The sequence below is a fragment of the Gorilla gorilla genome, chromosome 3, assembly GCF_029281585.2.
Source record: "Gorilla gorilla gorilla isolate KB3781 chromosome 3, NHGRI_mGorGor1-v2.1_pri, whole genome shotgun sequence".
Lineage (NCBI taxonomy): Eukaryota > Metazoa > Chordata > Mammalia > Primates > Hominidae > Gorilla > Gorilla gorilla.
This window is the reverse complement of record NC_073227.2, coordinates 206,407,981-206,435,317: the sequence shown is the minus strand read 5'-3', so window position 1 is coordinate 206,435,317 and position 27,337 is coordinate 206,407,981. Positions and strand designations below refer to the sequence as shown.

Genomic DNA, 27,337 nt, shown 5'->3' with positions numbered 1-27,337 from the left:
ATCACACCATTGCACTCCAGCCTGTGCAACATGAGCGAAACTCCGTCTCAAAAAAAAAAAAAATAGCAACGAGAAGGCTGAGGTGGGAGGATCATTTGAGCCTAGGAGTTGGAGATGAGTGTGGGCAGCATAGGGAGACCTTGTCTCCACAGAAAATTTGAAAAATTAGCCAGGTGTGGTGGCATATGCCTCTGGTCCCAGCTACTTAGGAGGCTGTGGCTGTGGCAGGATTGCTTGAGCCTGGGAGGTTGAGGCTGCAGTGAGCCACGATCGCACCACTGCACTCCAGCCTGGGCGACAGAGCAAGACCGTCTCGGGGAAAAAAAAAAAAAAAAAGCAAGACTGTGTGGCTTTGCCACTGGTAGTTGTGCTAACTTGGACAAATTAGTTAATCTTTCTCTAACTCCATTTCATTGTTAGATGTAGATTGATTCATAATTGAAAACATATTAATATGGAATGCACATGGAATGGTATCTGGCACATCGCATTATATAAGTGTTATGTAATGCTACTATAATGCTACTCACTCACTTTTGGAAAATTAAGTTATAACTGACGAAAATTCAAATTAACAAATTACCTTACAACTTATTTACAACAAATTATTTGATGGATAATGATCTAGTGGTTGTTTTTGTTTTGTTTTGTTTTAGTTTGTTTGTTTTTAGAGACAGGGTCTCACCATGTGGCCCAGTCTGGCCTCAAACTCCTGGGTCCTGGTGATCCTCCTGCCTTGGCTTCCCAAAATGCTGGGACTACAGGCATGGGCCACTGTACCCAGCCTTAATAGACCAATATATATTTGTTATTTATTTTACAGCTTATAAAATATTTTAAATTTGGTGTTCATAATAATTCTTCCAGGTAGATAATACAAATGACAGATAATGAAAGAGTCTTAAATTAATTTTGCTCTAGTATAGACAGCTATAATAGTAATAGGTTGAACCTGGCTTTTTTTTTTTTTTTTGAGTCTCACTCTGCCGTCCAGGCTGGAGTGCAGTGGTGCAGTCTTGGCTCACTGCAACCTCTGCCTCCCAGGCTCAAGCAATTCTCCTGCCTCAGCTTCCCCAGTAGCTGCGATTACAGTTGCCCACCACCATGCCTGGGTAATTTTTGTATTTTTGGTAGAGACAGTATTTCACCATGTTGATCAAGCTGGTCTCGAACTCCTGACCTCAAGTAATTCACCCACCTTGGCCTCCCAAAGTGTTGGGATTACAGGCGTGAGCCACCGAGCCCGGCCTTGAACTTGGCTTATTATTCTTAATGCATGTTCCACATTTATATACAAAAGGAGCAGGCAGTCTCTGAAGAAGCAGGATAAGATTTCCAAAACTATGATTGTACTACTGCTTAACTTTCTTGAGGTGCTACTGCTTAACTTTCTCTCCAGTTCTTATTAGAGCTTCTTATTGATCTAAGTTTCCCTTAAAGTTAAGCCTTTCTTCCATGTTAGGTCAACATCCACAATCATTGTTTCAGATTTGAGCCTTGAACAGATGTAAGTAGACAGTTTGTAGCAGAGACTGATGTCTGGCTGAGCAAGCTTATTTCTTCCATTACTCATTGACGATGGATGCAGAAAACTACCCAAGTCATACAGGCGTCATAATGGGAGAGTAGATAACTAGATGTGTAAGTTGTCAATAGAGGATGCCAGTGTCATGGCTGAGTCTGAGGAATAAAACTGTTTCGTATTGTTACATTTTCAAAGTTAAAGAAGAGACAACAATTGTAAGAAAACAATCCATGGGCATCATAACTAGTTTGCACCTGTCAGATCGAATGTGTGTGTATGATTTCCTCTACTGACACTTAGAAAAATCTTAATTGTTTTACATATTTCATTATTCCCATTACTGGTTTCCATATTTGGTTTTCTGTAAACCGACACAATATATTTATATAAAATCCAGATAAGGTCTGTCAATTGTCACACTACTGCTTAAACCCTTCAGGAAGGCATTAGGTTAGTGTTCCCATCTATGAATATGATATGAAGTGTGTTGTCTTAAAAAGGCACAATAAAAATTAACTATAAAGACAGATTAAAATGAACAATTATGATTTTGAAATCTAAAATAAATTTTGATAAAATCTGAAAATATAAAACTCTTACCTCAAAAGAATTGGGATTACAGGCATGAGCCACCACGCCCAGCCTAAGAATAAATATATTTATAAGGCTTTTTTGGTAACATTATTGATATATAACCATAGATTTTATTCACCTATGTGTACTTGGCAAGGCCATTCCTATTCTGAAGACAAATGTATTCAATATTACTCTTTGATTCACATTATACCCTTGGTAATGTGTTTACGATATTAATTGCACAGTGTTAGTTATGAGGCAGGCATGAAAAATTCCTTTAAAACCTTAATTGTAAAAATTATCTGTACCATCTGCACTCCTCCTTCAAAAGCCAGCTATATGTCTGGCTTGACATAGTTCCCTCCACTTAAAAAAAGTGGGGAGGCCCAAAAGAAGAGTCTTGTAGCCTTCTACAAACTCATTTCCAGCTCTAGGCAGCCTGGACCGGCAGAAGGACAAGTTCTAACAAAGCACCACGTATTTGTCCATTTTCACAATGCTGATAAAGACATACCTGAGACTGGGTAATTTATAAAGAAAAAGAGGTTTAATGGACTCACAATTCCATGTGGCTGCAGAGGCCTCACAATCATGGTGGAAGGTGAAAGGCACATCTTGCATGGTGGCAGAAAAGAGAGAATCAGAATCAAGCGAGAGGGAAACCCCTTATAAAATCATCAGATCTCGGGAGACTTATTCACTACCACGAGAACAGTATGGGGGAAGCTGCCTCCATGATTGAATTAACTCCCACCAGGTCCCTCCCACAATATGTGGGAATTACGGGAGCTACAATTCAAGATGAGATTTGGGTGGGGACACAGCAAAACCATATCACACCATTATCAAAAATAACTTCCAATGTATTATTTGATATTTAGATATTTTACATTTCCCTTTTAAAATACAAACCCCACCAGCCCCTGCCCCTGGTGAATGAGGGCTATCAATACCTCACTATGAATTACAGTAAGATATTTAAATCATGTCTTTTAAGAGCAGATTTTTTTTTTTTTTTTTTTTTTGAGACAGAGTCTCACTCTGTCGCCCAGGCTGGAGTGCAGTGGCATGATCTCAGCTCACTACAACCTCTGCCTTCCAGGTTCAAGCGATTCTCTTTCCTCAGCCTCCTGAGCTGGGATTACAGGCACACGCCACCATGCCCAGATAATTTTTGTATTGTTAGTAGAGACAGGGTTTCACTATGTTGGGCAGGCTGGTCTCGAACTCCTGACCTTGTGATCCACCCGACTCAGCCTCCCAAAGTGCTGGGATTTCAGGCGTGAGCCACCGTGCCTGGCTTAGAGCAGATATTTTTAAAAGAGATAGGGCAGGTGAAGGAGAAGAGATAACTTGGGGACTAGCGGGTAAGGCCTAGGTGGGATGCCCCAGGAGAGGCAGCTTGACCGCTAGAGAGGAACATGGGAGGACACGAAAGACTGACTTCATCCATCTTCCAACTTCAGAATTTTTATAAGATACTCAACTAACAAGTACATTCCCCTCAACCCCTCAACTCATCTTGGGGCTGCCATTGGCTAAATAACCTGATACTTTACATAAGTCACAAATAGAGGGCATGTTATCATATAAGCTGAAGCATTTGCCTCACTATATCATGTGTATATATTGTATCTATGTAATAATATAAATGGATCTAACATTTATCTTTGATGTTAAGAATGCTTTAGTAGGCTATGACACTTGGATAGCTATCAATCCAATTTTCAATACTTCTGAGAAGAAACAGCAAGAATTTATTGTATACTTTCTACCCTTCCAGCAGTCTCTTCCACTCCTCCCCTCCAACGCTGCAATTTTTTAACATTAGCAGTAAAAGCAAAGGACAGATTGCACTCCGGGATTTTATAAAATGTGTAAACATATTCTGCTCAGAAGCATAGATCTAAAAACATAAATCAACAACCACGTGTTATTAGCAAATACTATTTATTAATTAAGTAGTAGTATTAAAATAAGGAAGAGAATTAGAGTTGCAGGCTTAAATTTCTTTTAACTGCTTGAGCTATCTGCTCCATAACATCTTATATTTTTTCAAATAATTAGCTCTTGATAATGAATTACTCATAGTTAAGATCTAGAAAGGTACTTGTCTTCCAGTTGCTAATAGGATGGTACTGAAGAAGTCTTGTAGTTCTTTGAATTTAGTGCCCTAAAATTGGAAAATAAACACACATTAATTTTATAGGTGCAAGTCAAATACCTGTACATTCTTTTTTTTTTTTTTTTTTAAGACCGGGTCTCGCTCTGTTGCCCAGGCTGGAGTGCAGTGGTGCAATCACAGTTCACTGCAACCTCAACCTCCTAGGCTTTTAAGCAATCCTCCTGCCTCAGCCGCCCAAGTAGCTGAAACTACAGGCATGTGCCATCATGCCTGGCTAATCGTTATATTTTTTGTAGAGACAGAGTTTTGCCATGTTGCCCAGGATGGTCTTAAAATCCTGGGCTCAAGCGATCTGCCTGCCTTGGCTTTCCAAAGTGCTGAGATTACACACGAGCCAACACGCCCAGCCTATCTGTACGTTCTTATAAAAACTTTTCTCATTAAAAAATTTAAAACAAATATACTTTGTAACATATTAACAATCCAAAATCAAAATTTTCTCATCAACTTAAAACACTTCATTTTATTAAAGCCATATATACTTAGAAGATACAATTTAAGAAGGAAAACAATTACGGAATCAATTTTAAATTCTGGTGTCCAAAGGTTTACTGGTTTTAAAATTAGGGTAAAAGAAGCTAGAACTTGATTCAGGATAATGTTTTGATAATGTATTATAAAAAGAAAGAGATTTCAATAAATTCAAAGTTACTAAACGGAAGATAAAATTCAGATTTTTCAAAAGAACAATCACTTATTCTTCTCTTTCTCCCTGTTCCAAACATATATGCTAACAGCATCACAGAACTTTCTCAGGTTTATTCTCTGGATAGAAGAGGACACACAGAAAACCTGAAATACTGCCCCCTTCCCACACACCAAGTTCCATCTATCAGAGGGTGGGTGTGGTGAGGAAAACTCTAATTTTACTGTCTGTTTATTAGATGAATTGGGCAGGGTAGTGATAGGTGGCTTGCCAGAGGTTAAAGGTTAAGAGGATAGAAAAAAGCTCCATATCTTTACCAACTTTACCAACTAGCCCACAGAGAATAGTATTCCTGTTGACAGCAGTTTAAATTACATACATTTACCCTAATATCTAGGGGAATCGTGGTTCAGTGACACAGATCAGTTTTTGTTAATTCAGAAAATGTGAATTTTGCTAGGTCAGAATCAATTTTCCTTACTTATTCCACAACATTGTCACCAAAGTGCTACAAAGAGTAGATAAAATATGCAAAAAGCGGTCACCATCGTCATCTATATTAGCTTATTATAATAAAACCCATATGAGTTAAGCTACCATTCAAAATGTATTTCTGGCCGGGCGCAGTGGCTCACGCCTGTAATCCCAGCACTTAATCCCAGCACTTTGGGAGGCTGAGGCGGGCGGATCACCTGAGGTCAGGAGTTCGAGACCAGCCTGACCAACATGGCAAAACCCCGTCTCTACTAAAAATACAAAAATTAGCTGGGTGTGGTGGTGGGCGCCTGTAATACCAGCTACTTGGGAGGCTGAGACAGGAGAGTTGCTTGAACCTGGGAGGCAGAGGTTACAGTGAGCCGAGATCACACCTTTGCACTCCACCCTGGGTGACAAGAGTGAAACTCCATCTCAAAAAAGGAAAAAAAGACAAAACGTATTTCCAAAACCTGTTCTTTCAAACCCATATATAGTATCAGCAAGACATAGTAGGCTTGGAAAACTTAAATTGGCTAATTATTGCAGCTAAGAAGGACTATTCATTTCACCTACATTACCTCACTTATAATAGCATCTCATACATTAGTGATTTTGTATTAATTGCATAGTTTAACTTCTATTCGATGGTATCATAGCAATTTAGAGCTTCTGTCAAAGTAGTATTGGAGTTTGGGGGGTGGTTATTTTATTTTACATAAAATGTGAATGTACTATGCTTCCAGTTAATTGCAGTGATACTATATTACTGAAACTGAATTCATAGGAAAGACACTGGTTCTAATACTCCTAATGAGATGCATACATGGCTTAATACAGATGTCACAGTATTGGAGGCCACTGAAATACACACAGCATTCTGTAGTTAATGCTAGTGACACATACAAGTGCTCAAGAAAAAACTTCACTTGACAATTGCTTTATGCACTTGCCATTTGGGACATATTGAGATAAATGTTTTGAAAAAATATAAAATCGGCCGGGCGTGGTGGATCAAGCCTGTAATCCCAGCACTTTGGAAGGCCAAGGTGGGCGGATCACGAGGTCAGGAGATCAAGGCCATCCTGGCTAACACGGTGAAACCCCGTCTCTACTAAAAATACAAAAATTAGCCGGGCGTGGTGGCGGGCGCCTGTAGTCACAGCTACTCAGGAGGCTGAGGCAGGAGAATGGCGTGAACCCAGCAGGTGGAGCTTGCAGTGAGCCGAGATCGCGCCACTGCATTCCAGCCTGGGGGACAGAGCGAGACTCCATCTCAAAAAAAAAAAAGAAAAAATATAAAATCAAACATAGCTATATGTAACAAAATAACTATCATACAAGGTATAACATATATGGAATGACTATAACACATAAAAGACAGGTTTGAGATAGAAGTTCAGTAGAAGCTCCATGTGAGGATATTAGCAGACTTTAGAGAAGAGATGATAGAAGATAGAAGGCAGAATGAACAACCTTACTAGCAATGTAGTAGAGTAGGTTAAAAAAAAGTACATGTATTTCATGAGGCTTAAAAAAAAGATGCATGAAAATAACAAGAAAGACAACAGGAAAGCAGGTTATAGCCACCTTACAAAGGAACTTCAGGTTTTTAAGCAAATGTTTGAAACTAGATGGCATCTCAAGCTAATTAGTCCCCATGAAACCAGAAGATAACTTCAATTTTTTTTATAGAAAACACATCTTAAAGTACATAAAATACAGTAAAATCATGTACATCACAAAAAATGTTGTGGGCTGTAGATACTATGTCTGAAGTAACAAACTATATAACATTTAAAATTTTCCTTATGTAAAATCATTTTTTTCTAATCTTGCAAACTCTCAACATAAAATTTAGTACTAGGTAGTCCCTGAATGATATAAAGCTTAAGATGCCCAGAATTTTTTTTTTCAACTTAAGCAACTGACTAGATTAAAATAATTCAGTCAGAAAATTGGATATATATTGAAGCTCTAAATGGATGTTGAGTGAGAGAATAAAGTGAAAAAAGGCCATTGTTAGGTATCCAGGGACCACAGAATCTTCTCAGTAGTCTCATGAGCAAGAAGAGTAGTACAACTATGAACATCATCTAAGTTAGAGCACCCCAAATTATCAAAGTTTTAAGACAGTATCAACTTGAGATGAAGTCTTCTTTCCCAAAAGAATTCATGTATTCAAAATCATATTTTGATTAGGTAAAAGTTAACACATACCGCTGGTATTTTTAATTTATAAAAATGTTAAGTAATTTGTCTTTAGCTGATTAGTTCTGCTGGTAAATACATTGTTCTAAAGAACTTAACAAGTAGTCAATCAGAAATACACCTTTGTGCTGGGGGCGGTGGCTCACGCCTGTAATCCCAGCACTTTGGGAGGCTGAGGTGGGCGGATCACCTGAGGTCGGGAGTTCGAGACCAGCCTTACCAACATGGAGAAACTCCATCTCTACTAAAAATACAAAATTAGCCGGGCGTGGTGTTGCATGCCTGTAATCCCAGCTACTCAGGAGGCTGAGGCAGGAGAATCGCTTGAACCTGGGAGGCGGAGGTTATGGTGGGCCAAGATCACGCCATTGCACCCCAGCCTGGGCAATAAGAGTGAAACTCCGTCTCAAAAAAAAAAAAGAAATACACCTTTGTAATAAAGGGCAGTTTTATTTTTGTGAAATAATACTAATGTTAGTATTATAATTGCTGTCCCCAAGTGATAAAGATGTACTACTGTTTTTATAAAAGAATGTAAATTTAGTGTCCTTTAGACACAGAATAACTGATTGTTTTTACTCCAAAGAACTTTTTCAGTTTTGAGAGTATACAAAACCCTGATAAAATTGAAGTTTTAAGATATCTTGATAATATACTTTTTCTCAAAGCATTATAGTTATGTTGGCATTTTTAATTAACCAGAGTATTTCTATTTTCATAGGTTATTTCAAAGTTAAAGACAGAACTCTCAAGCATCATTAGGATTCCTCACGATTGCTAAGAAACTCCCTTCGAGAAATAGCCAATGTTAATTGTACTGCTAACTGAACTATGCATATCTAACTCATCTCAAATGACTCATAATGAGGCGCTATATATTTGCTTTAAAAATTATGCACAGAATGGTTTGGTGCAGATAACTTAAGCTTTCTCATCTGGGAATTTCAGAAGATGGGGGAGAACTTCTACAAGGGAGGGCAGGTACCTGTACATGGAAGGAGCTGAGATGTCTAAAGTCACCCACATTTGTCATTTAAAAAAGTATATATAAATAAAAGATACCATTTTGAAGAAGTATAAAAGTTGGAAACAATTTTTTCTTGGTTTGTAAGCTAAGTGTAAGATATTCCCACCTTCTGACATTCAAAGTCATTATACTTTCAACTGGTCTGCTTTTTGGTCCACTTGGTGGGTGGAAAATCTTATCGTCTTTGCCAGAAATATTTGCCAATTTAGCCACATAAGGGTCAGCAGAATGTGATGGGTAAGGATCAAATGTTCCTGCCTTCATTCCACCAGGCTGTGAAGAAAAATGAGACAACTTAATGTGATTTTGTAAAATGCCTCTACAAAATTAGCTTGTGAAGAAGTTCATACATATTTTTATAGTCTGTGGAGTTGGTTTTAAAGAAAATGATACTGTTTAATTCAAATACCACGAAAAGGTCTCCCTACCACCAACTTTATAGGGTCAAAACATCATAATCCAAAAGCTCTCTATAAAAATGACAATGTTTATAGTAAGGTAACAGTCTAAACTATTGCCAAGCATTAATATTTTAGAGTTTATCAGACCAGGCTATCACTTAGTTAGAAAGTGAGTCTATTAGTAAGGGAAATCCTAGGTCAGATGTATTTTGATAGAGAATGGGGAACAAGGAGTATGGCACAACATGAGTTTACTAAATGCCAGTCAATGATGGAGAAGATACTTTAAAAAAAAGTAATAAGCAATAGCACAAAGAAATAGAAAGTTGAGAGGAAAATGCGATCTACTTTACTTTTCTTGTAGTCTATCAAGAGAAGTCAATCAAAATATTTTTCAACCTGTACACAAGACAGAAATATTTGCTCTGACTTCTTAAACTGATTTGACAGAATTTTAAGCTTTATATTCTATATAATCACAGGAAAATTCTATAGAATCATAACAACCCATTTAATTAGGCACCTTTTCTTGTAGTATCTATGCCAAATATACATGAAGATTTAATTCATTTGAAAGATACAGTTATAAGTTTTCAGGTTTTCCAGATTGAAGACACATGGATTATTTTAAAGCTTACAATAACAAGAAAACTTAAGAAAGTTTAAATTAATTAATTTACAAGTATAAAAGCAAAATGAATGAATTAAAAATAGAAAAACATAGGTTAAATAAACCCAAGTGATGCTTTAAAAAGTAAGTTCATAGCTAAATCTGTAATAGAATTAAGAATGAAAAAGAAGTGAGGAAAGTCTATACCTATATTTAATATCAAAAATATAAAATAGGCCAGGCACTGTGGCTCACGCCTGTAATCCCAGCACTTTGGGAGGCTGAGGCAGATGGGTCACCTGAGGTCAGGAGTTCAAGACCAGCCTGGCCAACATGGCGAAACCCTGTCTCTACTAAAAATACAAAAATTAGCCGGGCATGGTGGCACACTCTTGTAATCCCAGCTCTTAGGGAGGCTGAGGCAAAGGAATCGCTTGAATTGAACCTGGGAGGCAGAGATTGCAGTGAGCCAAGATCGTGCCACTGCACTCCAGCCTGGGCAACAGAGCAAGACTCCATCTCAAAAAAAAAAAAATATATATATATATATACATAAAAAAATAATATTTCTGTAAACCCCAAAAACCTGAATGAAATGACTGATTTTCTAAGAAAATATAAATAATCTACATTGACCAAAAAGAGATAGAAAACCTACACAAAACAGATGGAGAAAGAAATGTAAGAATTGAGAAAATTAGCAGAGCCACCCTGTAATACGGCTAAGCTCAGAACGCTTCACTGTGAATTCTTTCAAGTCTTCAAAAAGCTAATATTTCTAATGCTATTAAACTGCTATAGAACATAGAAAAACAAAGAAATTACCCCCATTGCTTTAAGATGCCTGCATCCACTTGTACCAAAATAGAACAAGGCATATACATAGTCTTAAAAATACAGACCAATCACACTTCAAATTATTCCTGCAAAAATACGTAATAAAATATTAGCAAATAAAACACAGTATTATATTTTAAGATGAATACAACACGGCCAAGTGAGATTCATTTCAGGAAATATTGTTATTCAGCTTATGACAAGTAAAAAGTGGGGAGTGAAGGCATAGTCTAAATAGATTACACCATTTGATAACATTCAACGTATATTCAATAAAATTCAGCATACGTTCCTGATTTATTTCTATTTTTGGCATCTATAAAAATGAAAAACTAAAGCTATCCTATTTAAGTCAAGATTAAAGCAAGGATGGCCACTACTGCTGGCTTAAGGAACTGGGCATGAGCATGACATAAAAAAATACATATATATGAGAAGCGAGGGGAGCAAAATTATTTGCAGATAATATAGAGCTGCAAAGCAAAAGAGAACCAAGAAAATAACCATTAGAACACAAAGTTTAATGACGTGGCCAGTTAGTTTGTAAAAATCAAATGTTTTTATAATGACAAATAATATGAAGGAAAATATGATGGGGAAAAATACTTATTGACCAGAACCTTAAAATAAATAGGAATAAATATAAGATATAATACAACCTATGCAATATAAAATACAAAACTCTACAACGGGGATAGAAGGTCAAGGAGCTTATTCCTGGATCTGAAGATTCAAATTATAAATATGTTAATATATCCAAAAAAAGAGTAAATTTTATAACAAAATATCAAAGTTCTTTCTCTTTTTGGAACTTTAGAAAATAATTCTGAAGTTCTGGAGAATATGACAGAATAACCAGCATAACTTTTTTAAAGAGTAAGAAGAGACTAGACCACTTACTATTAAATATAATAGAACTTAAAAGGGTTTTTTGGTCAGAAATAAACAAATAGATGAGTCAAATGGAAGGAAAACTCAGAAGCATATCTTCAAAAATAAGAATTTTGGTTTGATAAACATGGAATTTCAAAGTAATGGTGTTAAAAATGAATTATTCCATCAGTCATATTGGGAACAGCTTGATTTTTTAAAAATCAGTTTTATTAAAGTGTAATTCACCTACAATAAACTATACCCACTTAAAGTGTACAATGCTATGAGTTTTGACAGATGTCTACACCCTTGAAATGACTACCACAATTAAGATACAGAACATTTCACCCCCTGCCCAAAGTGTTCTCATGCCCCCAAACTAAATAAAAGCTGGATTCTTACCTCACTCTTTACATCAAAATGTGTTTTAGATAAACACTCAAATGCAAAAGGACATTTTTAATATTAAAATTATTAATTTCTTTTAATTAAAAAGTAAAAATTTTAGTAGAAATTTAATTAAAAATTTAGTAGAAATTTAATTAGAAATTTTAAAAATTTTAGTAGAAATTTTAATTTAATTTCCTTTAATAGAAGAAATTAAGAAGCCACATTATTCTAATATTGGTGGTAAAGAGAGCCACTCCGAAAATGACATAAACCTTACCAACAATGGACTGATAAATCTGACTACATCAAATCATTAAATTCCTGAACAGCACAAAACATCATAACCAAAGATCCAACAGATTAAAAAAATTATATTCAACACAAATAACAAAACAAGACTAGTACCCTTAATATATGAAGAGATCTTATATCCTACAATATTAAAAACATAAACTTTGAAATACAAAGTCTGCAAGAAAAATGAAGAGGCAATTTACAGAAAAAAAAGTATTGACTAAGGTTTATAAACTGCTGGAGCATTTTAATTTTTATTCTCACTTGTTAACTTCTGCAGTAGGAAGATAGTTAATTTTAATTACCATTTCAAAAACTAAAAGATGGTTTGGCTTTTTATGGTTTTAAGAAAAACTAGACCTAGGGTCTAGAGAAGCACTTCAAAAATTCATTATGAATTCACCAGGCATAGTAGCACATGCCTGTAATCTCAGCTACTCTGGAGGCTGATGCAGGAGAATTGCTTGAACTCGAGAGGCGGAGCTTGCAGTGAGCCTAGATCATGCCACTGCACTCCAGCCTGGGCAACAGAGTGAGACTCCATCTCAAAAAAAAAAAAATTATAAATTCAAATACATTTGAAGAGACTAATAATTACTTCATGACAAGGGCTTCATTATCCCCTACACTATTCATACTTGGTGATTTCATGTAATTTTGTAAAAATGGGTCCAATGATTCTTGGTATCCATACGAACAAAAGTTTATTATTTACATGGAAAAAAATCATTTGATAGCAAGAGACAGTATTTCTTTATAATATTTAATTTTTTCATCCTAAAATTGTAAACTTACCTTTTTACCAGGAGAAGACGGTTTAAAAGTGTTTGAAATTGTTTTCTTCTTCTCTTCTTTTTTAATTGGTGGTAAAGATTCCTCAGAAAAATAAGGATTCACGTCAAAATAGTCCCTCGGGTGAAGATTTAACTTAAACGGTGCTCCTTTAAGTAAACGATGGTGTTCTTCATTCGCTTTCTGTGAATTAAAGAGTTTGAAATTACACAGCACAAATTTCACAAATTGAAAATAACCCAGAGTTAAATCTTTTACATTTTAATATAAACATGATTCTTAAATCCATCCTGCTGGGTGTACTTTTTTAAAACATTAATTTGCTATGTTCTATTTTTATGATACAAAAGATATGCCTACTTACAGACAAACAGAACTATGCTTATTCATTTTGGATACAAATTTATTTGCGATACTGAGACCTTATCACCTGAACGAATCTATATTAACTATCTGTGCAGTATGATGCAGTATAACAAGACTTGTCGCTAGTTCAAGCCCTTCCTGCTTTTAGCATTTCTCAGAGACTCTGGGAAAGTTACATTTCAGTGTCACATCTTCTTCAACTGTAAATGAGGACATTATTATTCCCCACTTAATGCTGTTGTAAAGATTACATGAGATTATGTATATATATGATTTTATATGTATATATGAGATACGTATATAACATTTTTATAATTTAAAAAATTATATGTATATATGAGATTATGTATCTATATCTCATATGTGTATATATCTCACATATACACATATACATATATGTATATATATCATATATATGAGATACATATATGTATATATCTCATATATATGATATATATGTGTATATGTGAGATATGTATATGTAACATTTTTATAATTTAAAAAAACATTTTATATGTATATGTGAGATTATGTATATACGTATATGAGAGTATATGTATATATCTTACATATACGTATATATGAGATATAGATACATATATGTATATATGAGATATGTATATATTATATATTACATGTCTATAATTTTTTTGCTATCTAGTATTCAAAGCAAAGCAGCAGTCATGTTTTCCTCTTATGTTGTAATCTTTTCTATTAGACAATATTAAGTATAAAAATCACTGGCTATTAATAAAGTAGCAAAAAATCAAATTATGAAATATAGATTCAAAAAACTATACAGTGAACATTGATACTTTTTTCACTTTTGCAAATATAAAATCTGATATTTCATCATTCAACAAACTGAACTGAAAACACTTGATAAATGAAATCTAAAATAGTTACTTGAGAGAAGACTAACTTTCGCTACTAGGAACCTGCTGTAGCGCTTTCAGAATCCTTTCTTCTTTCGGGATTTTTCTCTTGCCCTTGCTTGTCCTCTTCCTTTCTCCAGCTTGTAGGACATTCATTCATTCTTGGTGATCTGCTCTCCACCCTTCCATATCACAACAATGGTACTGAAAATTTATTCCATTGATCTTTTTGGACAGTGTTCCCATAAAATTTAGTTGTCATGGGAATCACTTGATAATTTATTTAAATTACAAATCACCAAGCCCTTCCCTCAAAGATTTCTGATTGCATTGGTCTGCTGTATGGCCTATTAATCTGCAGTTTTAACAGTGATTCTCATGCATTTGATTATAATGTAATGTTTTAGGATCACTTTTTGCTAGAGCATGGTCACCTTTTACCAGAAGAATACTCTATTTGTTTTACCAACCCCTGCCCTAGAATGTTCAGTTGAGTACTGGTCAGCAGACGTATAAGAAAACTATTCAAAGCCAAGAAAAGAACCACCTGAAAGAATGTGAGGTAACAGTGTCTGGCTCTCACACAGAGCTGGGAATTGTGGTGGTTGCCATCAGCTGTGCAAGAAAATGTCCTAATTCACAGGGCATCGGACGGAGTACCTAGACAGGTCTTGCCTCAGTAGTGGGGAATAAACAGCCCTAGATTGAGCATAGCTCCTATCACACCTAACAAATCTTAAATGCAAGACCTGAAAAGATAAAAACCATTTCTAAGTAATGTGACAGCATTCCAGAAAAAGCCCGAGAATATTTATAAGAATACAAAAATATACAGCACTCAACGAAGTAAAATTCCCAGTATTTGACATCCAATAAAAAAATTGCCGGTAACTCAAAGTAGCAAAATATGACCCCCATACTGAGAAGAAAAATCAATTATTTAAAATCAACCAAGAACTAATATAGATGTTAGCATTAACAGAAAAGGGCATTAAGACAGTAACTATATCCTGAATGCTCAAAAAATTAGGTAGAGACAGGTAAGACATTAAAAATACTCGAACTTCTAGAGAGCAAAACCACAATGTATGAGATTAAAAATATACTGGTTGACATTAACAGCAGATTGGACATTACAGAAAAATAGATTGGTGAGTTTGAAGACGCAGCAATAAAAACTAACCAAAATGAAATACATAGAAGGAAAAAAGGACTTTTTTTTAAGTTAATAGGGTGTTGGTAAATTGTGGGACAATTTCAAGAGACCTAATGCACATGTAACTGGAATTTCTGAAGGGGAAGAGACAGATAAAAATATCTGAAGAAATAATAACTGGAAATATTCCAAATTTGATTTGAAAAACTATAAACCCATAGATCCAAGAAGCTCAATAAACCTCAAGCACAAGAAGGATGAAAGAAAACAACACAAAGTCACATCATAATCAAACTGCTTAAATGAGTCATAAAAAGAAAAAAAAAGTGGCCAGAGGAAAGGACATAGTGCACACAGAAGAAGAAAAATGAGCATGACAACAGGTTTCTCATCAGAGACAAGTCAAACAGGAAGACAGTGGAGTAACCTTTTTTAAATACTAAAAGAAAAAGCAAGATAAATTTTTCAAAATTACTTTTAGAATATTAGGAAATCTAGGAACATAAAATTTCTGACTTATGTATAAGTTCTAAAAATGAGGATAAAAGAGCTTTTTCTGTTAAGAGAGAAAAGTATGTTATACCCAATAAGTATAGGGTAAAAGATTAATTACTGAGCCACTATAAAATTCCACTGTATGTAGTTATGTAGTATGTATGCAATATTATCCCTACAGATGAAAACTAGCTTATAACAATTTTATAAGAACCAAGGTTTCTGCCCAATTTAATAGAAAACTGTTCCTGAGTTTGGACATGCCCATCAGCAAAATGGTCATTATTCTCTCACAGTCCACTGGTATTTAAAATTTTTTACCATAGCAAAACTGTTAAAGCCTGCATGCCTCTAAAAACAAAAACAAAAAACTACAAAGTGATTGCCATTTAATGCTTAATGTCCAAATTAAGTCGACTTTTCATTACTACCTGCTTTCTTTATGTTATGCTGATATTGTGAAATTATGTTCATATGGTTCTAAGATTTATAAGGGTTCCTTTATTTATTTACAAATAGACATTCCCCATATAAGTGAACAGGTCTCATTACAAGTCAAATATGGTACGCAGTGAGTGTAAGAGGCATATGCTAGCACATTTTAGTTTTTATCTCTGCCATTTAATAAAGTGAGCAGTTTTCTCCTATCCTTTCACTCTGTCTACTCATAGGATTCATCCATTCTCTAACCTCCACTTTTTCCCATCACCCCTCCACTCCTCCATCCCATCTGCTCATCATAATGCCTTCTTGATCAGCCCAAAAGTATTACAATTACTTTTGCAGGCACAGATAGTAGGGTGTGGTGGGAATATGGCTAAGGGTCAGGATATGACTCTTTATTTAAAATAGAACATAGTTGATCAGGCCAGGCTAATAGAAGTTTCACAGCTAGTTTACAGAGATGTAAAATAGATGTGGTAAACCATAGCAAGAGATAAAATTCATCCTGGAAGGAGCTGAGAGGATATACAGCAAGACATGAAAATCTAATAAAAGGGTAAAATTCTCACAATTCATAAACATGAGTTTGCCACTGCCCCAGTGATACAAATAGATAGAATAAAATTAGATCTCAAGTGAATTATTATTATTATTATTATTTTTGAGATGGAGTCTCGTTCTGTCACCGAGGCTGGAGTGCAGTGGCGCGACCTTGGCTCACTGCAACCTCCGTATCCTGGGTTCAAGCGGTTCTCCTGCCTCAGCCTCCTGAGTAGCTGGGATTACAGGTGCCCACCACCACACCCGGCTAATTTTTGTAAGATTAGTAGAGACGGGGTTTCGCCATGTTGGTCAGGCTGGTCTCGAACTCTTGACCTCGTGATCCACCCATCTCGGCCACCCAAAGTGCTGGGATTACAGATGTGAGCCACCGTGCCCGGCCTCAAGTGAATTATTAATATCGAGTTAACTAAATAAAAGAAAGGTTGAAACATTCAAAACAGATTTTTTACCTTATACTTTAGTTTTGCTGCATCATAGAAGTCGGCAGAGTGTGAAAACTGTTTACCTATGGTAATATTTGCATAGCTAAGAAAGCAAAGTAAGTAATGGTGACTTCAGAGTTCAGAAATTTAATTTTTTTAAATTTCAAAACAAACGATATGACAAAGTATTAAAAATATCTTACCCATATCCAGTTCCTTTCTTTCCCGGGTTTGTGTATAAATTCTTTCCAGGTGCCTTATATTTTTCTCGAGTTTTTGACTGTGCGCTGAAAAATGGGACTGGACCACCTATTGTTCCATAGTAGCTTCCTAAGCCACATCTTAAATACAATTTTTTGATGTTTTAAAAGGAGGAGGTTAAAATGGCAAAGTTTAAGTCTATTTTATCATAATTTTTAAACAGATTGAAAAAAAGAGAAAAAATGCTAGTTTTAATCTAATTTCATTTTCCTCATTCTTCAGTCACAGATTTTGACATATGTTTTTAATATTTTTATTATTATAAACATTCTACAAAAAATAGAACTGCATAATCCTTAGGAAGTTAGAATCATTCTCATTAATTCAGTTAACTGTAACAATAAACAGAGTCTTTTGTGTTTTTAGATTAATTTATGGACACTTTATGGCAAGTTAGCTAATAAATGGCTAATTACTTCTGACTATCCACCCACAAGAAACTACACTTTCAAAACAAATATTTAAGACTGCTGTTTCCACTACTGACAGAAAGTGACTCATGGAATTTGGGTGCTAATTTTCTTCTGTTTGGTTTATATCTCATAACTTTACTGTAGAAAAAATTAACCAAATATTTTCTTTTCTTCCATTTTAATGTTAAATTTTCTGGGCACACAGTATCTATGTAAAATCATCAAAGTATTTACTATCCAGCACTTTAACAAATTTTTCTTAAAACTTCCACAATAAGGGTAGCTATTGTCTCTAATTCTTAAGTTACCATTGAAGTAAACAAATTTCAATAATCAGAAAAAGGTCTACAAGACAAATGAAACCTTATTACTATCAAAACTTGACACTGTTCATACATCTGAGTTAAAAATTTCAAAAACTAGAAAGATATCAACACTGATTGCTTATTGTCAATACCTTCAGTCTACAAATGGTAGGAAAGCATATTTTAATTAATCCCTCTTTATGAACCTATATAATGAAATTCTAAAATACAACAAGGAAATAGAGCAGGGATAATGCAGATAAAGGAGAACTATTCACAGACAGGCATAATTTACCCAAAATGTGATTTAACCCAAGCATTAAAAGTCATTCTATTTAGAATTTATTAAATGCCTACGGTTCCGGGGGTGGGTGTGGTGGCTCACGTATGTAATCCCAGCACTTTGGGAGGCTGAGGTGGGCAGATCACCTGAGGTCAGGAGTTTGAGACCAGCCTGGCCAACATGCCGAAACCCATCTCTACTAAAAATACAAAAAACTAGCCGGGCATGGTGGCCTGTGCCTGTCATCCCAGCTACTTGGGAGGCTGAGGCAGGAAAATCTCGCTTGAATCTGGGAGGCGGAGATTGCAGTGAGCTGAGATCGCACCACTGCACTCCAGCTTGGATGACAGAGCCAGACTCCATCTCACAAAAATAAATAAATAAATATATAATAAATGCCTACGGTTCCATAATTTGGTGTTCAATAAGTGCCTGTATACGGGTTTCTTACTTAAAACACTAGTCTCTTTTTTTGGAAACACTTTCTGTATCCACTAAATTATAGATGTTTTTCACATATCTATGAATTATTTTAAAAAAGGAAAGCTAGTCTAATTATAAAACTGTTATTATTTCTTGGCTGACAGATGAATATAAGCCTATTATAAACTAATGTATCAAGGTAGCAATTTCCAATTATTACCACATGAGTCAAAGTTTATCACAGGCAGGAGAAAAGACTGAAAACTAGGAAAAAGTTATTTCACATATTACATGAAAAAGAAAGAAAGTAGTGACAAAAGGAAAAAATCACATTTTTAAATTTATATCCAAGAAAATGAAAGATTTCAAGAAACAGTAGTAATAATAAGAATAAATAATTCAAATCTATCCAAAGTGTCAAAAGGTAGAAAAAGATGAAATTAAAGAAGAAAACCCTCACTCTTTTTTATTTTTTTGTTTTTTTTCAGACATGGTCTCACTCTGCTGCCCAGGCTGCAGTGCAGTGCAGTGGTGCAGTCTCAGCTCACTGCAGCCTCAAACTCCCGGCTCAAGTGTTCCCCGCAACCTCAGCCTCCCGAGTAGCTGGGACTAAAGGCATGCATCACCACGCTGGCTTAATTTTTGTATATTTTGTAGAGATGGGTTTTTGTCATGTTGCCCAGACTGGTCTCAAACTCCTAGACTCAAGCAATACATCCACCTCAGCCTCCCAAGGTGCTGGGATCACAGGCATGAGCCACTGCACCCACCGAAAATCCTCAGTCTTTTTTTGTTTTGTTGTTTTGTTTTTGAGACAGAGTCTCTGTCGCCCAGGCTGGAGTGCAGTGGCACAATCTTGGCTCACTGCAGCCTCCACCTCCTGGGTTCAAGTGATTCTCCTGCCTCAGCCTCCCGAGTAGCTGGGATTACAGGCGCCCACCACCACGCCCGGCTAATTTTTATATTTTTAGTAGAGACGGGGTTTCGCCATGTTGGCCAGGCTGGTCTCAAACTCCTGACCTCAGGTGATCCGCCCGCCTCGGCCTCCCAAAGTGCTGGGATTACAGGTGTGAGCCACCATGCCCGGCCAAAAATCCTCACTCTTAATAGAGACAGTAATTTTGGCTGACGTTGCCTACTAGAATTAGAAGGAAGCATAAGTTAAACAAAGTAGTTTTACTAGTCTCAAAAAACACAGTAAATAAGCACAAAATTAGACTTCGGTTATCATCTATCACATTAATAAATTGAGAGACTCAAAGCTTTGAGTGTGAATGAACATTACTTTTTTTTTTTTTTTTGAGATGGAGTCTTACTCTGTCACCCAGGCTGGAGTGCAGTGGTGTGATCTCGGCTCACTGCAACCTCAGGCTCCGGGGTTAAAGCGAGATTCTTCTGCCTCAGCCTCCTGAGTAGCTGGGACTACAGGTGCGTGCCACCATGCCTGGCTAATTTTTTGTATTTTCAGTAGGGATGGGGTTTCACTGAACATTACGTTTTAAGTCTCAGTTATATAACATTACATTGACTTCATGGTCTAATGTTAAACTAATTTAAAGGGAACATTGACAGTTGTCACAACTAAGATACTGTTAAACCTCATGAGTATATCTTCATAATAATTTAAAAATAATGAATTTTTGATCAATTATTTTCTTCATCAAAAAAGAATTTCTGGCCAGGCGTGGCCCAGAACCCTCCTCCACTTGAACCCAGGAGGCAGAGGTTGCACTGAGCCGAGATCATGCCACTGCACTCCAGCCTGGGCAACAGAGCAAGACTCCGTCTCAAAAAACAACAAAAAAAATTTATCCTAATTCCACATTTTTTTTTTTTTAGACAAGGTCTTGCTCTGACATCCAGGCTGGAGTGCAGTGGCTCAATCATAGCTCACTGTAACCTCAAACTCCTGGGCTCAAGGGATCCTCTCACCTCAGCCTCCTGAGTAGCTGGGACTACAGGCACATTGCTACCACACCTAGCTAATTTTTTAACTTTTGTAGAGATGGGGTCTGTCTATATTGCCCAGGCTGGTCTCAAACTCCCGGCCTCAAGCATTCCTCGTAGCTCGGCCTCCAAAAGTGCTGGGATTATAGGCATGAGCCACTGCACCCAGCCTCATATTTTTATTTATACTTAACAGCAGAAAAAACAGTCAGGGGTATAGACATGATAATTAAAGGCAATTTTTCCCCCAATCTGACTTTGCAAGGTTTTTGAACAAGTTTTATTATTTAGGTTGTTTTTATTATATCAACAAATAGAGCATAGTGATATAGATAATCCAAAATTTAATATGATAATGAGAATATATTTAATCAAGATTACTTGTCATTCTAAATCATCCAATACAACTATCTCCACCTAAGACAAACTAAGAATAATACTTAAAAATTCATCTTACATAAGTAAGTCCTACAGAAAAACAAATATTTAATTTAGGGATAAAGGTGCAGGAGATATATTTAAGACTTTTCCCAAAAAACACTTACGGCGTTTTCTCTCCACTACTAGGGAGGAAGGCTTTGCCTAGATTTTTTTTGGCTGCTTCCATCATATCCCGTCTCCTCACTTGATTCAGATTTATGTAGCCTTCACCTTCAAAAATCCTTACAAAATGGGGATCAAAATAACCTGCCTGAAGATCTGACATTTCTTTGGACCCTCCAGGTAGCATCTGTTTATTTTTGCTTGCAGCCTCATTAAAGGGTCCTTTAAAAATAAATTAGGCATATTATAATTTTGAGCTGACTAGCAATTAAAGGACATGAAAAATAAGATAACAATTTCCAAATATGATTTGGGCCAATTATGAATTTTGAGCTCTAAAGCACTGTTTCAAAACATTCCCTGAAAGCTCTGTGTGAATGGCTATCTTGACAATAAGACCTAAGTGGTTTTCATCAAAACATGTTAATATGTAAGGTCTTGCTTATACGCTCTGAGTTTTAGAGCCGGTAGAGACCTTAAAGTGATCTAATTCAATGTTTCTCCAACTACAGACTAGAAAGCACTGTGTGAGATGTCAGTAAGGGTGTGCGCATAGGTCGTGTGTGAGATGTCAGTGAGAGTGTGTGCGTAGGTCGAAGAGAAGGGTGTTTCATACTCAGATTGAAGCAATTCCTCTCTGGGGCATATACTCAAGATGCATGAGTGTCTATGGCCACTAAAAGACATTAACAAGAATGTTCATAGCAGTTTTATTCATAATAATCAAAAACATAAAACAGCCCAAATGTCCATCAACAGGAGAACAGATTTTTAAGCTGTGGAATTTATACAGTGAAATACTAGTAGCCCAGTAATTTTTTAAAGGCTGTTTTAATAAGTATTTAGAACTTCTTTCATAATTTAGATCTAGAAGAGCTCTATTTGAGGAGAGCTTTGTAAACATGGAGAAGTTTTTGAAGTGCACACAATCCTTAATTCAACTGGCTACTAAATGTGAATCTGTATCACTGACTTTTTTTTTTTTTTTTTGAGACGGAGTCTCACTCTGTTGCCCAGGCTGGAGTGCAGAGGCACGATCTCAGCTCATTGCAACCTCCACCTCCCAGGTTCAAGCGATTCTCCTGCCTCAGCCTCCCAAGTAGCTGGGACTACAGGTGTGCACCACCATGGCTGGTTAATTTTTGTATTTTTAGTAGAGACGGGGTTTCACCATATTTCTCAGGCTGGTCTTGAACTCCTGACCTTGTGATCCACCCGCCTCAGCCTCCCAAAATGCTGGGATTACAGGCGAGAGCCACCACGCCTGGCCTGTATCACTGAGTTTTTTAAACTTTTTTTTTTTTTTTTGACAAGGTCTCCTTCTGGCACCCAGACTGGAATGCAGTGGTGAGACCATGGCTTACTGCAGCCTCAACCTCCTGGGCTTAACTTCCTGCCGCAGCCTCCCAAGTAGCTGAGACTATATGGGCAGGACACCATGCCCAGCTAATTTTTGTATTTTTTGTAGAGACAGGGTCTCACTATGTTGTCCAGGCTTGTCTTGAACTCCTGGCATCAAGCAATCCTCCTGCCACCACCTCCCAAAGTGCTGGGATTACAGCTGTGAGCCACCACACCTGGCCAACTTAAATTTTTGAAAAGGTAATACATTCAAATAGTTCCAAATTCAAAAGTATAAACACTTTCACAAGAAGTCTTTCTCCTATACTTGGCCACCCAATTCTTCCACAGGCAAAGAGATAATCATTTTGTTTCCCAAAGAATGTTCAGATATGTTCAAGTGAATGTTTTCATAGATATCCTTTTTCATTTTTTTAAATGCTGTCTCAGAAGAATCACATTGTTCATGTTTAGCACACTATATAGACTATTCTGCACCTTGCTTTTTTATTTAACAATGTACCTTGGAGATATCTCCAAATCAGTGTTTCATTTTGTATTATTTTATAGAAGTAATTGGATATCCAAAAATTGAACTGAGACATTTAAATATTTATGTATATTAGCTCTTTTTATTATTTATGACTTTTGTAAAAATCCCTCAGCCATTCACTTAGCATTTCATTTCTCAGGAAGGTAACAATGGATGGCCTTCTTGGACACAAATGTAAATGCTGTTTGCATAGGGGAGTGTCCCATCTAACCAAAATATTCTGGGAGAAAACTGCCAGGCACCTTTGAAAAGAAATCAAATTACCTATGAGGACAATAAATTAGGACAATATGAGGACAATAATTTATGAGGACAATAAATACCCTAATAAAACGAGATTCCTATTCTCATAAAATCAACTTCTTGCTGGGTGCTGTGGCTCATGCCTCTTAACCCCAGCACTACAGGAGGCTGAGTGGGGAGGGTCTCTTGAGGTCAAGAGTTCAAGACCAGCCTGGGCAACATAGTGAGAGCCCCCCCCCCCCCCCCACTCCACAAAGTATTTAAAAATTAGCTGGGCATGGTAGTGTGTACCTGTAGTCCCAGGGACTCAGGAGGCTGAAGATGGGAGGAACCCTTGAGCCCAGGAGTTTGAGAATGCAGTGAGCTATAATCAGGCCACTGGTACTCCAGCCTGGGTAACAGAAATCCTGTTTCTAAATAAATAAATAAATAAATAAATGATATTGCTTAACTCCATTGAAATTTTACACGTTAACAAACTTTAGAACTAAATGCTTTAAAATATAAACCATTAAAAAATCATTTGACTTAAATATTAAATTCTAAATTTTATATAGAAAATACCCACTATTCGTCCATAGACAAAAGCAAATATACTTACGATTAAATTGTGACACATATTTATCACCCACAGTAATATATTCCATCTCACTAAAGAGGCCAATCCTTTCCATGTCCGTTTTTCCTCCTTCCGCAGGCATGGTGGCGTCTGGTGGTGGTACTCTCTATACCGCTAACTTCAAAAGTTTCCCTAGGGTCACGTGTTTTATAGCAAAGTCCTACTTTACATTGAAAATAAAAATAAAGGGGAAAAGTTTAGAAAAAAGTGGTTACTAATTTCCAGTTCTAATTACTTTCAGTCTGAGAGTTTAAGGTTTACTACAAAACAACAGCCTCATACTCCATGGGGAAAGAACCTACTCTGCGGGGTGGAGGAGAATACTGGGATTCAAAATCATCCAGATGAGCCCTCCCCCTTGACTCTCCGTATGAAGCGCTCACAAATTACAAAGGAATGTACAAGATCTCATCGATTACACTGCCATTTATCTGTTGGAAATGATAAAATTATTACTGTATGGTGTATTATAAACAAATCCTTCTTTTGAGAAGTTCAGGGTAGATTTTAAAATCATAATTATACAAGGCAGACATTTTTACAGTTTAAATACAATGATATCGGCATCCTGCATTGTCCCTTATGTTGAAAATATAACAGCTTTTCAGGATGTACAACACATCGAGGTATTACCCTACAACTCTTGAGGTTTTTTTCAAGTTTAAATAAACATAATAAGTGTGTCACTGGCAAAATTATAAAGGGAATGGGGAAGAGAACAATTATTTAGGCAAGATAAAAACAAGAACAAAAACAAAAATTCTACAATGAATTCTGAGTATTTGTTAACAGGTATACCTCAACTCTGAGCTTTCTTTGGAAATGACCACTTCAAGCAAAGGTGAAATATTAAACATGCAACTCTTTATTTAGAAATTAATTTTTTTTAAGACAGAGTCTCTTTTTTTTTGTTTTTGTTTTTTTTTTTTTTTTTTTTTTTTTTTTTTAGACAGTCCCAGGCTGGAGTGCAGTGGCATGTTCTTGGCTCACTACAACCTCCGCCTCCCAGGTTCAAGCGATTCTCCTGCCTCAGCCACCTGAGTAACTGGATTACAGACACGCGCCACCATGCCCAGCTGTTTTTGTATTTTTAGTAGAGACAGGGTTTTACTATGTTGGCCATGCTGGTCTCGAACTCCTGGCCTCAAGTGATCCACCCACCTCGGCCTCCCAAAGCGCTGGGATTACAGGCATGAGCCACCGCGCCCGGCCAGAAATTAATTTCTAATAGTAGACATGTTATTTTAAAAAAGGAAGAGGCCCAAGGAGCTAAGAATACTTACCTCTATCCCATCCTAAAGTTTTTAAAGCACCAACTATGAGCTAAGCACTGGGCATACACAAGTGAAGAAAACAAACATTGGGTTAGTCCTCACAGTTTGTAATCCAAAGTAAGAACCTTTTTTTTTTTTTTTTTTTTTTTTTGAGACAGAGTTTCGCTCTTGTAGCCCAGGCTGGAGTGCAATAGCGCTATCTCGGCTCACTGCAACCTCCGCTTCCCAGGTTCAAGCGATTCTTCTGCCTCAGCCTCCCAAGTAGCTGGGATTACAGGCGTCTGCCACCACGCCCAGCTAACTTTGTATTTTTTTAGTAGAGACGGGGTTTCACCATGTTAGCCAGGCTGGTCTTGAACTCCTGACCTTAGGTGATCCACCTGCCTCGGCTTCCCAAAGTGCTGGGATTACAGGAGTGGGCCACCGCGCCCGGCTGGTAAGAACCTTTTACCTTAAATTTATTTATTTCTTTGCTTATTAAGATGGAGTCTCGCTCTGTCGCCCAGGCTGGAGTGCAGAGGCGCTATCTCAGCTCACTGCAACCTCCGCCTCCTGGGTTCAAACAATTCTCCTGCCGCAGCCCCCCAAGTAGCTGGGACTACGGGCATCTGCCACCACGCCCGGCTGATTTTTGTATTTTTAGTAGAAACGGGGTTTCACCATGTTGGTCAGGCTGGTCTCAAACTCCTGACCTCAAGTGATTCACCTGCCTTGACCTCCTAAAATGCTGGGATTTCAGGCGTGAGCCACCGCGCCCGGCCTTTTACCTTAAATTTAAAGCAAGCTGTTTGAGTGCCTCTCTGCAAGGCTGCCTGAAACTGGCTCACCTGAGCATGAATCATTGCTAATATGTAACACCAAAGGGGCAAGTGAAGATTCATTTTAAACTGAAACATAACGAAATACAACGCCCTTCCCCACATCCTACGTCTTCCATTAATCAGGGATGCTTTAAAACCAAACTTCAGTCAAGATTTAGTACTTTCATTTACCTTATATTTCAAAGCTCCACGGCACAAGGGCAGGAGCTGAGACAGGTTCCTCCCTCTCACGGTATCCCCGCATCTGCGCAGCTCCCGGCACACAAGCGAGCCAGGGAGGAGGGAGGGAAGAAATTCTTGCCTAGAACTTTCCCACTACTTAACTTTTTTCTTATTAATTTTTTTTTTTTTTTTTGAGACGGAGTCTCTCTCTGTTGCCCAGGCTAGGAGTGCAGTGGAGCTGTCTTGGCTCTCTGCAGCCTCCGCCTCCCGGGTTCAAGCGATTCTCCTGTCTCAGCCTCCCGAGTAGCTGGGACTACAAGCACCCGCCACCAAGCCCGGCTATTTTTTTTTTTTTTTTTTTTTTTGGTATTTTTAGTAGAGACAGGGGTTTCACCATTTTGCCCAGGCTGGTCTCGAACTCGTGAGCGCAGGTGATGCGCCTGCCTTGGCCTCCCAAAGTGCTGGGATTACAGGCGTGAGCCACCGCGCCCGGCCCCGCCACTACTTAACTCTTCTTGAGCAACATTTACAAAATTATTCATTCACTTATTTAACAGATATTCTGCAAACCCCTTCGGGTGAAGCTTGCTGGTAGAAACTAGAAACAGATTTAAGAAGGCATAGATGCTGCCCGCAAGGAGCTTACAATCTATTAGACAAGAAAATAGAGCATAGCCGAATTATGGCACATTCCCTTGCAAAAGGTACAGATGGAGCGTCAGGAGAGGTGAAGAAGGGGCAGAAAACTGGAGGAGGTGATGAGGAGTCTATTTCCCAGGAAGGAAACGGAGGCTGGGAGGTGGCAGGTATCTAAGGGGCAACACCTGGCGTCCGCGAGGACCAAGTCACCTCTCCTGAGGACACCCACTCCGACAGCCGAGATCAGGTTGCCCCAGCTCGTCCAGGTTGCCCCAGCTTGTCCACGTTAACTGCGCTGCGGGAGCGGCGAGGGTTCCCAAGCGCGCGACACTCCTGGGCTGCGAAGC

The 27,337-nt window shown here is 37.3% G+C and overlaps 2 protein-coding genes across 11 annotated transcripts in view; one reads left to right on the top strand and one right to left on the bottom strand.

The window, feature by feature from the left end:
• CCDC110 (coiled-coil domain containing 110) overlaps nt 1-8,699 on the top strand; it is a 25,594-nt gene extending 16,895 nt beyond the window's left edge. For all 4 annotated transcript variants that reach the window (XM_031010045.3, XM_031010044.3, XM_063705680.1 and 1 more), the window contains one exon: nt 8,339-8,699. In XM_031010045.3, coding sequence (XP_030865905.3) covers nt 8,339-8,379 — 41 coding nt within the window. In that variant the 3' untranslated portion in view covers nt 8,380-8,699. The remainder of the gene's footprint in view (nt 1-8,338) is intronic.
• On the bottom strand, nt 4,035-27,337 carry CFAP96 (cilia and flagella associated protein 96). 7 transcript variants are annotated; one of them, XM_019025453.4, is made up of 8 exons: nt 26,361-27,337; nt 24,077-24,254; nt 21,341-21,560; nt 17,367-17,504; nt 17,191-17,266; nt 12,845-13,024; nt 8,751-8,917; nt 4,035-4,274 (listed from the first exon to the last, which is right to left on the bottom strand). In XM_019025453.4, the coding sequence occupies exons 2-8, from the start codon at nt 24,174-24,176 to the stop codon at nt 4,226-4,228; spliced, it is 930 nt and encodes a 309-aa protein (XP_018880998.2). In that variant the 5' UTR covers nt 24,177-24,254; nt 26,361-27,337; the 3' UTR covers nt 4,035-4,225. The 7 variants fall into 7 exon arrangements, 6 of the variants coding, with proteins under 6 accessions (XP_018880998.2, XP_018880995.2, XP_018880994.2 ...); XM_019025450.3 differs by having other exon boundaries at nt 24,077-24,257; nt 27,176-27,337; XM_019025449.3 differs by having other exon boundaries at nt 27,176-27,337.

What these genes read in the sequence shown, in the direction of transcription:
- CFAP96 (XM_019025453.4), bottom strand. Translation starts at nt 24,176, where the DNA reads ATGCCTGCGGAAGGAGGAAAAACGGACATGGAAAGGATTGGCCTCTTT. An exon ending in ATATGTGTCACAATTTAATC is followed by an intron (nt 21,561 to 24,076) that starts GTAAGTATATTT and finishes TTATTTTTAAAG; the next exon opens with GACCCTTTAATGAGGCTGCA. An exon ending in CAGCAAAACTAAAGTATAAG is followed by an intron (nt 13,025 to 17,190) that starts GTAAAAAATCTG and finishes TTTAATTCACAG; the next exon opens with AAAGCGAATGAAGAACACCA.